At 47.4% G+C, this 17334-nt stretch overlaps 1 protein-coding gene across 2 annotated transcripts in view; it reads left to right on the top strand.

Annotated features, from left to right (window-relative positions):
* Positions 1-17334, top strand: part of Reep1 (receptor accessory protein 1) — a 114650-nt gene that overhangs the window by 51939 nt on the left and 45377 nt on the right. For both annotated transcript variants that reach the window (XM_032906356.1, XM_032906357.1), the window contains exons 2-3: positions 5807-5879; positions 11461-11537. In XM_032906356.1, the coding sequence (XP_032762247.1) occupies positions 5807-5879; positions 11461-11537 (150 nt within the window). The remainder of the gene's footprint in view (positions 1-5806; positions 5880-11460; positions 11538-17334) is intronic.

A 17334-nucleotide genomic window follows, 5' to 3' on the forward strand; every position in this document is an offset into this window, starting at 1 on the left:
TAAACAGTCATGGGGCAGGCCAGTCCAGTACTCAGGAGGTCATCCTTAGCTAGAGTGAATCTGAGGTTGGTCTTGGCTACATAGGACCCTGTCTCCAAAAACCAAACACAATGAGAATATGGAGAAGCTTTCTGAGGGAAGAGTGAGCAGGTTGCACTGAAGCGGCATTTTTCTGGGAGCCATCTTAAAGGATTATGGGTTTCTGTCAAGGAAAAGAAAACACCCCTGGGGTTGATTGGTGGCACTAAAGATTGGTGGCAGCAGAAAGAACTGAGGATGACTGACCACTTACCTGGCTTATCAGGAAAGAGCTCAGAGACAGGCAACTGTGAGGCTGGGGATCCAGCCGTGTGGAATTGTTGGAAGATGGCCTTCTAAGAGATATTTGGCCTTTGGTCCTGGACAGACATGATGTCTGGGGCTGAATGTAGCTTATCAGTAGAGCCCGTGGCTGGCAGCTGCAAGGCCCTGGGTTTGTCCCTGGCATTCTCCCCACTTAAATCTCCTCAGAACAATCCATTTGGCTTAAATAGACACAAATGCCAAACGCCTCTCATTACTTCTAGAGAGCCAGCCGTGTTGATCCCAGTCTCTCTTCCCAGGGGAGGTGAAATGCTAAGTGCCCTTGAGTTTGCAGACATTCAAATGTAAATGTGCCTGTAGAGGAACCTTCTGTGGTCCAACAGGTCTCAGACAGGGAGGGTTTTACAAGTTCAAATCTGGGGGGACTGTCTGATGGAGTCCAGGCCTCCCTGGCTAGGTACCTCTTGAGTTTTTCAACCTCTGACCACTAAGAGGGTGTTGCGGCTCACTGGAGTTCACAGAGGTAGCACTCAGTAGGCCGCTGGATCCGTCTTCCACTGTTTATGTGCTGCCTCTGAACAAGGGCCGGATGCCAGCCTGACAGACATGGATAATAACTGGCATCTGTGCCCAGGAGCAGCATGTTTGTTTCCCCAGAATTGCAGGCATTGGGCTGAGACCTTGCTGATCCAGCGTGGTGCTGTCTGGTGTACACCTCATTGCTGACACCTCATGGTCTCAGGTGCCCCCTGGAAGATGCTGACTTTGATGTCTCCACGGTCTAAAACCTCATGCTGTGGATACATATTTACTGCCCTCTCCCTTCCATGCCAGGAATAGGGACATAGCTACAAATAAAGTAGACACGAGCCCGGGCTCTGGAATGCCCATCTTCTGAGAGAGACAGACCTTAGAGAGACTGTCCAAGTCTTGGATAAGAATGAAGCAGAGAAACCAACAGATTGGGAAAAGATCTTTACCAATCCTACAACAGATAGAGGCCTTATATCCAAAATATACAAAGAACTCAAGAAGTTAGACCGCAGGGAAACAAATAACCCTATTAAAAAATGGGGTTCAGAGCTAAACAAAGAATTCACAGCTGAGGAATGCCGAATGGCTGAGAAACACCTAAAGAAATGTTCAACATCTTTATTCATAAGGGAAATGCAAATCAAAACAACCCTGAGATTTCACCTCACACCAGTGAGAATGGCCAAGATCAAAAACTCAGGTGACAGCAAATGCTGGCGAGGATGTGGAGAAAGAGGAACACTCCTCCATTGTTGGTGGGGTTGCAGACTGGTACAACCATTCTGGAAATCAGTCTGGAGGATCCTCAGAAAATTGGACATTGAACTGCCTGAGGATCCAGCTATACCTCTCTTGGGCATATACCCAAAAGATGCCCCAACATATAAAAAAGACACGTGCTCCACTATGTTCATTGCAGCCTTATTTATAATAGCCAGAAGCTGGAAAGAACCCAGATGCCCTTCAACAGAGGAATGGATACAGAAAATGTGGTACATCTACACAATGGAATATTACTCAGCTATCAAAAACAAACTTTTATGAAATTCAGAGGCAAATGGTTGAACTGGAAAATATCATCCTGAGTGAGCTAACCTAATCACAGAAAGACATACATGGTATGCACTCATTGATAAGTGGCTATTAGCCCAAATGCTTGAATTACCCTAGAGGCCTAGAACAAATGAAACTCAAGACAGATGATCAAAATGTGAATGCTTCACTCCTTCTTTAAAAGGGGAACAAGAATATCCTTGGCAGGGAAGAGAGAGGCAAAGATTAAAACAGAGACTGAAGGAACACCCATTCAGAGCCTGCCCCACATGTGGCCCATACATATACAGCCACCCAATTAGACAAGATGGATGAAGCAAAGAAGTGCAGACCGACAGGAGCCGGATGTAGATCGCTCCTGAGAGACACAGCCAGAATACAGCAAATACAGAGGCGAATGCCAGCAGCAAACCACTGAACTGAGAATAGGACCCCCGTTGAAGGAATCAGAGAAAGGACTGGAAGAGCTTAAAGGAGCTCGAGACCCCATATGTACAACAATGCCAAGCAACCAGAGCTTCCAGGGACTAAGCCACTACCTAAAGACGATACATGGACTGACCCTGGACTCTGACCTCATAGGTAGCAATGAATATCCTAGTAAGAGCACCAGTGGAAGGGGAAGCCCTGGGTCCTGCTAAGACTGAACCCCCCAGTGAACTAGACTGTTGGGGGGAGGGCGGCAATGGGGGGGGGTGGGGAGGGGAACACCCATAAGGAAGGGGGGGGGGGGATGTTTGCCCGGAAACCGGGAAAGGGAATAACACTCGAAATGTATATAAGAAATATTCAAGTTAATAAAAAAAAAAAAAAGAATGAAGCAGAGAAATTCAGGGAGCTGTAATGGTGTAGGCAGGTCAGGGAAAGGAACCTGACGTCAGGGATGGTGACAGGGCTATGAAAGGCTTCAGCTAGGAAGGAAGTACTCTCTGATTCCCAAGAATGCTTGGGAGGGGGACAGGCCAAGAGAGGGAAAAAGTAGTTGGGGAGACCTCCTCCATTGGGTCATCTGTACCTGAACCTGGGGCCCCTTGGGCAGGCCACACACTTCTTAGCCCACCTTCCTTTTAAAAATCACATTTATTTACTTATTTAGTATGTGGCGTCAGTGGGCATGTGGGCATGTGTCGTGGTATATGTGTAGAAGTCAGGGGAAAAGTGGCAAGAGTCAGTTTTCTCTTTCCAACCCTTGTTTCCCTGGGATCAAACTCAGGTCATTAGGCCTGGAGCTTCTCTCTTGCCCTGTTTTGTGTTCTAAGACAGGGTCTTGCTAGGTAGCTCTGACTGGCTTGAGACACACTATGTAAACCAAGCTGACCTCCAACTTGTAGTCATCTTCCTGTCTTTGTCTCTTAAGTACTAGAATTACGTTACCCACTATGACCTGCAACAGCACCATGCCCTGTATCATTACCATGCTCAGCACCATCACCACCATGCTCAGCACCATCACCACCATGCTCAGCACCATCACCACCATGCTCAGCACCACCACCATGCTCAGCACCATCACCATGCTCAGCATCATCACCACCATGCTCAGCATCATCACCACCATGCTCAGCATCATCGCCACCATGCTCAGCATCATCGCCACCATGCTCAGCACCATCACCACCATGCTCAGCATCATCACCACCATGCTCAGCACCATCACCATGCTCAGCATCATCACCACCATGCTCAGCATCACCACCATGCTCAGCATCATCACCATGCTCAGCACCATCACCACCATGCTCAGCATCACCACCATGCTCAGCACCATCACCACCATGCTCAGCATCACCACCATGCTCAGCACCTCAGCTCATCATCACCACCATGCTCAGCACCATCACCACCATGCTCAGCATCACCACCATGCTCAACACCATCACCACCATGCTCAGCATCATCACCATGCTCAGCATCACCACCATGCTCAGCATTACCACCATGCTCAGCATCATCACCACACCCCAGCATCATCACTATGTCCAGCAACACCACCACACCCAGCATTGTCTTCTTCTTAAATTCTCTCACTCCCATTGCTATCCTTACTCTTCTTCTCCCTTCCAGCCTACTTTTGTCCCCTTTTCTTGCTTACCTGGCTTCTTGTGCCTCTCATTTCAGCCAATAGTGACAGGAAATTAGGCTTGGAAGAGGCCAGTCTATCTGAATCCAGCCCCTACTTTACTCCCCTTCCTCAATGATTATGAGACCCTGGGCAAGCAATGGACAGCCTGTCTGAGCATTGGGGCCCTGTATGTATGAGGTGGGGTTCTTTGGCCAGAGAAGTCTAAGATGTATAATAAGACTTGTACAGTACTTGAAACAGACATTTGTGTACACACACACACACACACACACACACACCTTTATCCTGTGTCAGAGAACTGACCTGGTTCTATTATTTTCCATAGACATTGGTGTCCTGTCCCACTCCCCTCATCCCCACTTGGTTAATTGCATCTCTTCTCTATGTGACTCTAAATGCCTAATGGGTATTAACTTTGGATATTCTCAGCATGGTATCTTGTCTAACAAGGATGGATCCCCAAATTCTGTCTGAGGTTGCCAGGTCCTTTAAGATCTGAGACCGTGTAGCTCTTGTATCCAGTCAGTTTGCTCTGAGGTGACAGTTGCAAATGGCTTTGTCATTTGAGCAAAAGTATGAAGCCCTTCTAAGTCTGACATTCTGTTTGTTCATTTTAAAAAAAGCTATTAGGTTGTGTGTGGTGGTGTGACCTTGAATCCCAGAACTCAGGAGGCATTAGCAGCCAGAACTCTGAGTTTGAGGCCATTTTGGTCTGTATAGGACAATCAGAGCTACAAAGCGAGACCCTATCTCAAAAATGTAAATCTATATTGGGCTGGTGAAATGGCTCAGGGTGTTAAGGTGCTTGCTGCCATGCCTGATGACTTGAGTTCAATCCCCTGACTCACATTGTGGAAGAAAATTACTGACTCCCATGAGTTGTCCTCTGACTTCCATATGTGTGCCATAGTGCCCATTTGAATACACACATGAATGAATAAATTTTAAAACATCCACTCCCCAGTGCTCAGGAGGCTGAGCTAAGCAGGTCTTCAGGTTGAGGTCTTCCTGGGCCACCTCCTCTCCCTCAAGAAGTGTACTCAGCCCTCAGGGCATTTATAGTTCACTGGTGAGATGGCTGTCAATCAAAGGCACCAAGTAAAAGAACACCCTGATAACATGTACACGATGCTGAGAAAGTTCGTGGGGGAGTGTTGAGCTAGTCTGGGAAGTCAGAGGGGTGTTCAGGGGATCAGGTGGGAGTTGGGATCTGATGGATGAGCAGTTATTAATAAGAAAGACGGAGAGGCAAGGTTCTGGAAGAAAGCCTCATTGACTAAGGTATCGAGAACAGGGGCAGGTACAGCTTCCCCCTGCAGATGAATCTCGGATGCAGGTCTGAGAATTAATTACTCACTAACCCCAGTGAGAGCTAAAATACAATTAGCCAACTGGTGTGATATTTACTTGCATCTTAAGAGCGTTGAGAAGTGAAGGCAGCGCAGAGGGTATGCTGATGGGAGGAGAGGTGACCTGATTAGATTTGTGATTATGAAAGCTTTTGCTGGCTGCAAGATGCTGAGGTCAAATCCAGCGATTATGGGCTCCCAGGAGCTGCTGATAGGGATCAACATCAGGAGAGGAAGTCTCCTCCCATCTTGACCTCCATAACTCCCAGTCAACCTTCCATGCTGCCCAAGCCGAGATAGAAGGAAGTGCATGGGTGACTCTCTCAGGAGAAGGTGTTTCTAAGAATGATGTAGTGGTGAACAGGAAAACTTCAGGGGATTCATTTCCCTGACTTGAAGAATGCTCCCCTGGAACTGTACGATTTCCTTCAAGCAGGATGGGTGAAAATCATGTCTCTCTTTTTCCTCTGTCTCGTCTCTGCAGGCTCATATTTGGCACCCTTTATCCTGCATATTATTCATACAAGGCTGTGAAGTCCAAGGACATTAAAGAATATGTAAGTGAAGCCTCTCGAGGAGGGCGGGGGTGGCTGAGTGTGAATGGTGGAGGGACATATCTCTTAGTTTGGGTCTGTGGCAGGAGGGAAACTATCGCCCTTCTTATGTGACTTCACAGAAGTCCTGTCCCCATCCAAAACTGTCCCCTGTCTAGACCCTAAGTACTGAGGTGAGGAAAGCCAAGAAGTATGAGAGAAAATGAACCTGGGACTAGGAGCTGGGCACCGTGGGTGACTTCACCTCTCGCAGCCCAGTTTCTTCACCTGGGAACCGAAGATCGAAGATCACCTCCCGGCCTTGAGAGAAGGTGCATGGGTTTGAGAAGCCAGCTGACTTGGGTTATTTCCTGGATTGCTTTGCTGGTTCTGACCCCCTTCCAGTCTGTCTTCCAACACCAGTTTAAGTCAGGTTGATGTATAAGCTCTTTGAGGATGGAGGTGTTCATAATCATCTCTCCACGGCACTTGGCAGAGAGCTGAACTTGGCAATGGGGTCAGGAAGACTCACTGGTTGGAGGATTTCGAAAATTACTGTTGGGTGATTTGGGGTGCCACCAGCAGCATTTCTAGTGATCCCAAGGTTCCTCCTATTAAACCTCCCCACTGACCAAGGAGAATGTCCTTCCCTTTGTAGGGCACTAGCCCAGGTCAAAGTGCGAAGGGTGTGGGTTTGGTCATAATGGGACTGAGTTGCCAAGTCCTAGCTCTGAAATTTTATTGGTGTAATTTATATGCTAGGCAAGTGGCTTAAACCTCCAAGAGCCTTGGGTCATCTTCTGAACACCAGAGTGGTGACAGTCCCTATTCCTCTTCCTGAGAAGATTTTGCTTGCCAGGTTAGGGGTAGGGAGGACACACTCTTTAGAGAATTGCAACTATTAATGTTAATGCTCCAGCATTATCCCTGGTTATCCTGGGGTATAGGTAAAAAATAAATAACCCAAGGGCTGGAGAGGTGGCACGATGGCTAAGGGTCCTTGCTGATCTTACAGAGGATCAAGGTTCAGATCCCAGCACCCATTTTAGAGGTACCTGTAATAGCAACCACCTCTAACTCCAGGTCCACCACCCTCTCCTGACCTCCTCAGACACCTGCATACACAAAAACACTCTAACACACATACATATCACGCAATGTGCCCACGTGAGCACATGCACCCCGAAAAAGAAAAGTAAGATCTTTTAAAAGTATGAATTAATTAATTCAGAGCTAGCTTGAAAGTCATGATTTTTATGGATTTCCCAAGAAGTATTTATGAAGAACACCTCCAGGTCAACTGCAACCAAAGCCCAGCCCCCTTTCTCCCGGTTTCCCAGGACTAGTCACTTCAGCTGCTCTTAGCGGAGGACTCAGAGTGGGTAACTCCTGGAAGCCCATCCCTGGTATGTGTCAGGACAGCTCTGTGCACATGCTATAAATAGCCGAGAAGTTGCAAACACTGAGGCTCCTGGTTCTCAACTGACACAGTGCAGGCTAAAGCAAGGGGCGGCTTCTTCTTCTAGCACTCTCCCTCCCGACCCCTCCCCACCTGTGGTACTCAGCAGCTGTGCCTGGAGCGAGGCCTTCCTGAGGTCTCCGTAATTCCAGGCCGAGCTGCAGAGCAGGGGCTGAGCATGCTCCCAGCCAGCTGGGGGAGAGCAAACCCTGGTAAATTGTTATGTGCTGACGAAACTCACAGGAGCCTGGTGTTCGGCCAGAATGGCAATTCATTAATTTAGAGTGAGACCTAACTGACAAGTAGAACAGCTGTTTGTCTTGGCTGGGGTGTGCACACTTCCCCATGGGGGAGCTAGGGAGTTAAGATTAGAAAGTTTCTAGGTAAAAATGGCTTTGGGAGACAGGAGCTGAGTAGTACCAAGGGAGACTTGCCTCCTTCCTCTGTCCTCACATGTTGTGCATGCACACACATTCTCTCTCTCTCTCTCTCTCTCTCTCTCTCTCTCTCTCACACACACACACACACACACACACACACACACACACACACATTCCCCCTCTTACATACACACTCTCTCATACACACAAACACACTCCCCACCCCACCCCCACACACACACATGTACTCGAACGCTGTCACGTATGTTCAATGGCCGGGTACTCTCAAAGCACCCACTCTAGCATACTCAGTGCGGCATCACATGTGCACTCGCACTGTTTACATGTTCCCTTCTTGTGGTCTGTTTGATTTTATTTCTGATGCCGAGGTGAAATGCTCTGACTGGGGACTGGAGAGATGGTTCAGTGATTAAATGTACTTGCTGTTTTTCCAGAGGACCTGGGTTCAGGCTCTAGCACCTAGGTTGAGCGCCTCGAAATACCTGTTACTCCAGTTCTAAGGCATCTGATACTCTTTTCTGTTCTCTGAAAGCACCTGAACACACATTGACACATTGTTACACACACACAGTGAGAGAGAGAGAGAGAGAGAGAGAGAGAGAGAGAGAGAGAGAGAGAGAGAGAGACAGGAGACAGGAATTAAAAAAATAAAAATAAATCTTAAAATTTTAAAAAAGAAATCACTTTGACCAAAATCAACTTTGGGGAGGAAAGAATTTGGCTTATACTTCTAGATGCCTATCATCACCGAGAGAAGCAAGGGCAGAAACTCAAGCAGGATCTTAAAGGCAGGCCGCTTGCTAGTCATGCAGCAGTGCCTCTAACAAGGACATTTACTCACAGCCAAGGAAGAGAGCAGAGCATGGAGAATGCTGTTTGATGGCTCACTTGGGCACATGATCACTAGCTTCCTCGTACAGTCCAGTACCACCTGCCCAGGGATTGGTACTGCCCAGAGTGGGCTGGGCCCTCCTATATTAATTAACGATCAAGACAGCCTCTCATGGGCATGGCCACAAGTTGATTTGATCTAGGGAATTACTTTTCTTTTTCTTTTTTCTTTCTTTTTTGTTCTTCTCTCATGTATTACATCCTTCCTGCGGTTTCCCCTCCCCCAGCTTCCCCTACCTCTCTTCACTCTAAGATCCACCCCCTTCCACCTCCCCTCAGAAAAGACCAGGCCTCCAAGGGGCATCAACCAAACACTGCATAACAAGCTAAGACTCGGCACGGTCCATCATGTCAAGGTTGGACAAGGCAACCCAGCGGGAGGAAAGAGTTTCACAAGTAGACAGAAGAGTCAGGAACAGCCCCTGCTCCCACTGTTAGGATTCCCACTAAAACACAAAGCCGCTCATCCATGACATGGAGGACCTGGGTCAGATCCACACAGGGTTCCTGCGCTCTTAAATCCCATGAGTCCCAGGCAGTTGATCTGTGGATTGTGTATGTCCCTGCCCTGTCTGGTTCCTCCCATCCTTCCTCCTGCTCCTCCGCAGGTCTCCCTGAGCTCCGCCTGATGGCTGGCTGTGGGGTTCTGCATCTGCTCCCATCAGTTGCTGGATGAACTCTCTCATCTCTTTGATGTTGGTTTTGCTAGGCTCTGGGCCCAGCACACCCTGCAGGCAGGACAAGCTCCAGGTCGAGGGTTCTGTGGCCGGGTTGGTGTCCCAATGCCTCCACCTGAGGCCTTACCTGGTTACGGAAGATGGCCCCTGTCCCTCAGTGCTAGGAGTCTGCAAGGATTACTCTTGGAGATTACATGGAGTTTCCATGGACCTTGCCACCGAAATGTCCCCCAAATCCAGTCACTTCTCTCAAAACGTTCTGCCTCCCCAACACCTGATCCCTCCTGTTCCCAACCCCATACAACCTCAGTGCACCCCTGAGATCTATTTCGATCTCTCGAATTTCTTGGTGAAGATTCTCTTCCATATGATTCTCAGCCGAGGCCCCTCATGACCCCACTGCACAGGAGACAATGGGACTTCCCTGGGACTCCAGCCTCTCCTTCCCTACCCAACTCCATTGATTCTCACGCCCAGTTGGTGACTGTGCCCTTCATCCTTAGGGCCATTGTCATCTCCCAGCCCAGTCCTTCTCTACAGCCACTCCCTGAGATCTGCTTCAGATCGTTTTCTCTGAGATGAGTCAATGGTCTCTCGAACTAGCTTTTTCAAGCATTTATTTACTATTTTTTAAATTGGTTATACCTGAGATTATATTTATTATCTATAATTTATAAAATATGTACAAAAACATAAGTTATTGAACGATGCTATTTTATTTTATTTTTATTTTATGGGTATAGTAGTTTTGCCTGCATTTCCATAAGTGCACCATGTGCTTGCAGTGCCCTCAGTGGCCAGAAAAGGGCATCCAGTCCCCCGGGACTGGAGTTACAGATGGTTGTGAGCCACCATGTAGTTGCTGGGAATTGAACCCAGGTCCTCTGGAAGAACAGCCAGTGCTCTCAATGGATGAGCCATCTCTTTAGCCTCAGATAAAATTTGAAGACTGTAGCAATAACTCCACATGATTACTAATATTTGTAATGCCGAGTAAGTCCCTGCAGCTACACTCTCATTTTTATATCCTCTTGTTATTATTTTAAATTTCATCCAAGTCTCGAATTATCTTATTGTCACTGTAACAAGTTACCATGAGCTTCCCAGCATAAAACAACATACATTATTGGATTCTAATGCTGGAGTCACAGGCAGGGCTGTCTCTGGAGGAGAGTCCGCCTAGTTTGTGGCTCCTAGTGACAGCTGCTCACCAGCACAGACCCCTTCCTCGTTCTTTGGAGCGGGTTTTGCATCTCTGAGCAGTCTTCCACAGACACATGCAGTTACAGCTGCCGCCCTGCCCATCCCAGTGTCCTTAATAACTCTGCTAATTCCTATTGGCTGTGTGGTGGTCACCATCCTCTGGGAGCCGCTAATACTGAGGGAGACCCTTTCTCACGACTGAAGCTGTTGCAATTAATCTCTTCACTAATATTAAATGGAGTCTTTGGCAGGAATAAGTGAAAGCTCAGGTGTGCCTCCCAGGGAAAAAATTGTTCACATCCTTCTAGAAACAATACTACTACCGAGAGGTTTTCTCTGGCCATGAAGATACCCAATGAACCGGGATAATTTGAAACTATGGCATCCATAGGACACCCTGTCTTTTCCAAGTTTTCCTAATTCTTAACCTTTCGTTTATAGACATATTGAAGTCCCTGTTTGAAAATCTTACTTTGGTTCTTTGCAGTTCAAGTTCCAGCCAAGAGCTTTGTTATTTTTGTGAAAGATTCTTGCTCTGTAGTTCAGGCTGACCTCAACCTCATGATCCTCCTGCCTCAGAATCTTGGGCACTAGGATTCTGGCCAAGACTTTGAAGACAGTTAAAAGTGTCCATTTTAGGAGTTTTCTTCTTCTTGGCCTCCTATCTTCTCGGAGGCTCTCCCCTCTTGAACTTACAGCCAGTCTGTCAGGTTCAAGCTCTTCAGGGTTTTGACCTCAGACATAGCAAGCCTGGACTAAATCTGTGATTCCTCCAAGGCTTGTGCTTGGAGTCTTGTTCTGATTGTAGAGCAGCCTGTTTGCTCTCAGCATCAAGGTGTGGTGGAGCAGAACTGCTGCTGAGTTAGAGAAGTATGACAGGTGCAGGTGGCACTGCCTGGGGCCACCTCAGTGTCCACTGCCTTGGCGCTGGGCAGCCATGACCCTGTCCACCAACTCTGCCTTCCTCTCCACAGGTCAAATGGATGATGTACTGGATCATATTTGCCCTCTTCACCACAGCAGAGACGTTCACAGACATCTTCCTTTGCTGGTAAGTGCGCCAGGGACTGGGGTACTTCAAAGGGCAGCTTTACCTGGAGGTGGAGAACAGTGGGAAAGGACCTCAACCTTTCCTCAGATCACAGGAGCAGGACCAATGCTGGGATGTTAATTGGAGTGTTTTTGGTAAATTGTTCCACAACGTTATTCAAGTCTTTGATGCGATCCCTAAGAGCCCGTGTTGTATAAGGCGCTCAGGAAGTAGCTTAGATTACAAGCAGAGTTCCTCCACAGATGGAGTTGGTAAAGTATCCACGTGTCAAAGAAGGAAAGAAATGGTATAGAGGAGAGCGCCTGCATGGCTCAGAGCACTCCTGTGTGTGCCAAGCCTGTGGCTCAGGAGTAGAGCAGCGCTGTATGCATGAGGTCCTGGGCACGGCCCGGCACTGCAAGACAAACGAAGCGTGCAGTTAAAATACCACGTTTCCTCCTGACCCATGCGCTCTTCCCATAAACACTGTTCACACTTGTACGTCCTCTAAAACATTTGTGGCTGTCAGGCATGGTGGAACACACTTTTAATGGCAGCACTCTTGAGGCAAAGGCAGGAGGATCTGAGTTCGAAGCCATCCTGGCTTCCAGAACAGGCAGGACTACATAGGCAGACCCTGTCTCAAAAAACCAAAACTAAAAACAAAATTGTTGGTATGTTAATACACACACGGTTAGAGACATTTTTATTTTTAAAATGTATTGTTCTGTGCGTAGGTATGCATGCGTGTGCTGCCTGTGATGTGTATGTGGTACGTGTGAGCACGTGTGCCGTGGCAGAGAATAGCTCTGTGGGGTCAGCTCTCTCCTTCCGTCTTATGTGTGCTCTGGGCATCAGCTCAGGTCGACAGCCTTTGTGCAGTAAGCACTTTTACCCACTGAGCCACCTCCCGTGTTCTTCCTTTTTTATGGTAACTTTTTTTTGAGAGATCTCGATGTACCCTAGACTGGTCTTTACCACTCAAACCCTCTCACTCTGGTTCCTAAGAGCCGGAATTACAGGTGTGTGGTGCTTATAGTTTTCATTTTCTCCTTTTAAGAATAATATTGGCATACCAGTTCTGTTTGCTTTTTGGATTCATTTTAGAAATACTTTCGTCTGAGCATAAATGAAGCTACTTGTTTTCCAGTGGTCACACAGTATTTCGTGGTCTAGATGAAGCGTAACTTATTTAGTTAGTGTCCTTTTTTAAAAAGGTTTAAAGATCTGTTTTATTTCTAACTGAGGGTAAGTCTCTGGGGAGAGGGTATGGACGTATGAGGAGGGTTCTGAGGAGGCCAGAAGTGGACATCAGATCCCGAGGCGGTCAAGAGTGGCCTAGCAAGGGTGCGGGAAACCACATCTGGGTCCTCTGAAGAGCAGTTTGCACTCTTAACTCCTGAGCTATCCCATCAGTTCAAATAATGTCCTGTGGGTGGACATTAAGATCTTTGGCTTTTTTACCTATAAACAATACACTTGCTAGACACACATCTTTTTTTTTTTTTTTTTTTAACTTGAGTATTTCTTATTTACATTTCGAGTGTTATTCCCTTTCCTGGTTTCCGGGCAAACATCCCCCCCCCCCCCTTCCTTATGGGTGTTCCCCCCACCCTCCCCCCCATTGCCGCCTCCCCCCAACAGTCTAGTTCACTGGGGGTTCAGTCTTAGCAGGACCCAGGGCTTCCCCTTCCACTGGTGCTCTTACTAGGATATTCATTGCTACCTATGAGGTCAGAGTCCAGGGTCAGTCCATGTATAGTCTTTAGGTAGTGGCTTAGTCCCTGGAAGCTCTGGTTGCTTGGCATTGTTGTACATATGGGGTCTCGAGCCCCTTCAAGCTCTTCCAGTTCTTTCTCTGATTCCTTCAACGGGGTCCTATTCTCAGTTCAGTGGTTTGCTGCTGGCATTCGCCTCTGTATTTGCTGTATTCTGGCTGTAGACACACATCTTTAATCTCAACCCTTGGGAGGTAGAGGCAAGATCAAGAGTTTGAGACCAGCCCAGGCTACATGAAATTTTGTCTTAATTCTCTACTCCCAAATGAAATTAGTACATCTGTTTTTAGCAATGGTGCAATTAAAAACATTATCGATATACAGCTTTCTCTCAAAGACGGTGAATAACAGTACATAGTCTCCTGTTCATATTTAAGGGAGTTAACAGACGTTTTCATTTATCCTAAAAGGGCCAGTTTGAACTTATATACCTCACCCCCACAGTGTCATAGGCCCAAAGTCAGACCTGGACAGTGTATCTTTGAATTACGTTTTAGATCGTTGGCCTTAGTTCTTTTAGAACATAGCTGCCCAGTATTTCTTCTGAAGGAGCCATGTCCCAGCCATAGCTGGAATCTGGGTTGATGGCTCGATGTGCTTGCTCCCTGCTGTCTTGTTTCATACTGTGACACAGGATGGACTGGGCCTCTGTGAGTAGACACAGACCCTGCTATGCCATCCCTTACCTTCCTCAGAACAGACGCTGTCACAAGGAACCCTGTGTGCAGCTTACACAAGAAGCCTCTGTGTCACCTGTAGAGATGAGAGTGTGGGTCCCGGGCCAGCAAAGAGTGGGAAGTCCATTAAAAGTGTCTCCTAGTCCTTGAGTCATCCAGTCATGGGTTCTTAAGGCTCCCTCTGTCTACCGCTGTGTTCTGTCCTGCTGTCCTTGCTCCTTCTCATGATTACCAGGGAACTATAGTGTTAGTCTCAGGAGCTCTTTCCTGACATATTGACATGTGAACCTTGCTACTTTTGCTGAGTGGAAATCCTGTCTAATGGTGACTGCTCCTGTCTAGTTGCTGGACTACCCACTGACCATGGTAGTTTTCGTTTCCTACCTAGTAAGTACTCAACCACTATTTTTTTTTTTTTTTGTGAGCGAATATTTTTTTTTCAGTTTTTTTTTTGAGACAGGGTCTCAGCCCTGGCTGTCCTTGAACTCACTCTGTAGACCATGATGGCCTTGAACTCACAGAAATCCACCTGCCTCTGCCTCCCAAGTGCTGGGATTAAAGGCACTACTGCCACACCTAGCCCTGTCGATTTGATTTTTATTTGGTAAGGTATATAAGTTCGCTTTTGCTAACATGATAAATCATCACAGCTCGCGCCCCTCAAAGGCACACATGGTTCTTTTTCTGCTATTTCTACACGCTAGGAGCTGGGGCGGGGTGAACCGAGTTCTCTGCTCAGACCCGCACAAGTCCAGGGTCACGGTGGGGGGCAGCCGGGGCTCAGTTCGAAGGCTATGAGGAGACTCCAAGTCTCTCAGGTTGTTGCCTGCATTTTATTTGTGGCGGTTGTGGGACCACGGCTCTGTTTCTTTTTTTTTTTTTTTTTTTTTTTTCGGAGCTGGGGACCGAACCCAGGGCCTTGTGCTCGCTAGGCAAGCGCTCTATCCCTGAGCTAAATCCCCAACCCCATGGCTCTGTTTTCTTAACATGCACCCCTCCCTTCTTCAAGCTCACAGTGGCATCTTGATCCTTTTCAGCCTTCAGATTCTGTCTTCTACTTCCAACAGAAGATCTGTGTTTATAACATGAATTTAGATAGGCCCACCCCAATAATCCAGATAATCTCCCCATCTTAAAGTCTGCTTTGAACAACCTTCGTTATATCTCTTTGCCATGCAAGGTACATATTAGGGGACAAAACACCAGGAGGAGAAGGTCATGGGCAAAACCTTGTCTATAGTGGGAATGTATTTGGCACCTGTATGTCTGGAGTATTGGTAAAGGGTGGGTAGAACCCCCACCTTCCCTGTTTGTCAAGTGGAGGCCTTGCCTGTCCCCTCCTTTGGCCCTCTTAGTTGGTGGCATCTAGGAATTTATGGGTGGGAAGTGAGGACAGTCTCTTGCTGTCCTGGAGGCCTCAGCTCTGCAGAGAAGGGATCTCTAGGTTTCTTTCTCGGTGTCTCTGTCTCTCTGTCTCTGTCTCTGTCTCTCTCTCTCTCTCTGGGTGTGTGTGTGTGTGTGTGTGTTCTGTCTTGGTGGAGGTAGAAGCTAAGTAGTCACAGAGTAGGTAGGATGAAGATGTGAAGATTTGCTCAGCTCCTTGTAGAGGTGATTTCGTCGCAGCCTTTTAAAAAGTGGTTTATACACATGGCGAAATAAAATTGAAACTGCACGCTGAAAATTAAGTACAGGGACTGTGGGTGTGGTTCATTGGCAGAGCATTTGCCAAGCATTTGTGCCATCCTGGGTTCAGTTCCAACACCACCAAAGAAAAACTGGGAGGGGGAGGGGGAGGGAGGGAGGAGGAAGGGAGAGAGGGAGGAGGAAGTGAGGGAGGAAAGAAGCAGAAGAGAGGAGAGGAGAGAAAAAATCTATCTGTGGAATGGGGGTACAGCCTCAGTGGAAGAATGCACACTTAGTTTGTGTGACACTCTAGATTCAACCACTAGCAACCCTCCCTCAAAATAACGAGTCTTTCCTCTCCTCCAGATTAAACATTGTCTACTTACGGTTATCACTATGAAAAGTCAGCCATGTTTTCTTCTAGAAACACTGTACAGCTGATTGCATGTATTTGGATGGTTTTGTCCTATGTCCAGTGCTCTCATGGAAGCCAGGCATCTCTCCAGAGATCATGGAGATCACAGTTACCCATGTCCTTTGAGGCCTTGCTTACACTTTAGAGGCGATTGAGGAAGTGGGGGCATTTCTCTTCAGATACATACTAGGGGTCATGGTTCTCCAAAGGCGTCTTAGCATGCAGCCCTTTCTATCCCTGGGCTGGTGGCTAGGATGTCAGGATGCTGGAAGCAGACGATTAGTTAGCCGAGATTGTGTTAGCGAAGCCAGCGGATCTGAGTGGCTCAGCGTGAAGGATCCTGTGAGACATGGCTAGGGCCCCATTCTGCATGTGGTCGGTTATTCTGGAGGCATCAGCAGCACAGGCTTTTTGTTTCTTTGGTTGGTTGTTGGTTGGTTGGCTTTTATATATAAAGAGCCAGATAGGAAATATTTTGAACTCTGAGACTCGAATACTCTTTATTATAGCTACTCAGCTGCGCCATGGTAACACAAAAGCAGCACAGATAATACCTAAATAAGTGGGCAGCCAGATTCTAATAAATCTTTACTCATAAAAACAGGTGGCCGGCTTCGGCCCACGAACCATGGGTTAGGAGGTCTTGAATCTATTCTAGCAAACAGCAGAGACTTGACTCCCTTTAGAATGACTCATAAATGGGAAGAGAAGAAAGTTCTGAGGAGGGAGCAGAGAGCACTTCAGAGAGTACCCCAAGGGCCTCCCACTGAAGCTGAGGGACTCCAGACACTGCCAGTTGCCCTCGCTCTGCTGACTGAGCCATGCTGTAGACCTTCTTTGTTTCAAATTTCCCTCTCCTGTGACCTAGATATGACTTGGCACTAGTTCTTAGTACTTCGTTAGTAGTACTTCATGTTGTGCTCTAGAGATCGGTTAGTATAAACTGGACCACCATAAGTCTGTCCCTCTCTGTATAGAATGAAGAAAGTGGGGGCGTCTCTACAGAGCTCTTACCATGAGTGTTTATAGAGCCCGCAGTGTGCAGAGTCTGTCCAAGCACTGTGTGCAGCCTTCGAGAAGGACACCCAGTCAGGGTATTTCCCAACCCACAGAGGTGCAGGTGCTGATACCCCCATCTCATTTTTTTGTCCCTGCCTGAAGTGGGTGGCCTTTGCCTCTTGACCCCTTCTCTGAGATTGACTCTCACATTCCTTTAATGTAGTGTGTATGCCCATCTCCCTCCACACACATTATCAGTCTCTGCCTTTCATTTCTTCACCAAGGCCTTTCCTTTATCCTTCCACTCATTCATGCTTTCAAGTGTA

The sequence above is a fragment of the Rattus rattus genome, chromosome 6 (genome assembly GCF_011064425.1).
Source record: "Rattus rattus isolate New Zealand chromosome 6, Rrattus_CSIRO_v1, whole genome shotgun sequence".
NCBI lineage: Eukaryota > Metazoa > Chordata > Mammalia > Rodentia > Muridae > Rattus > Rattus rattus.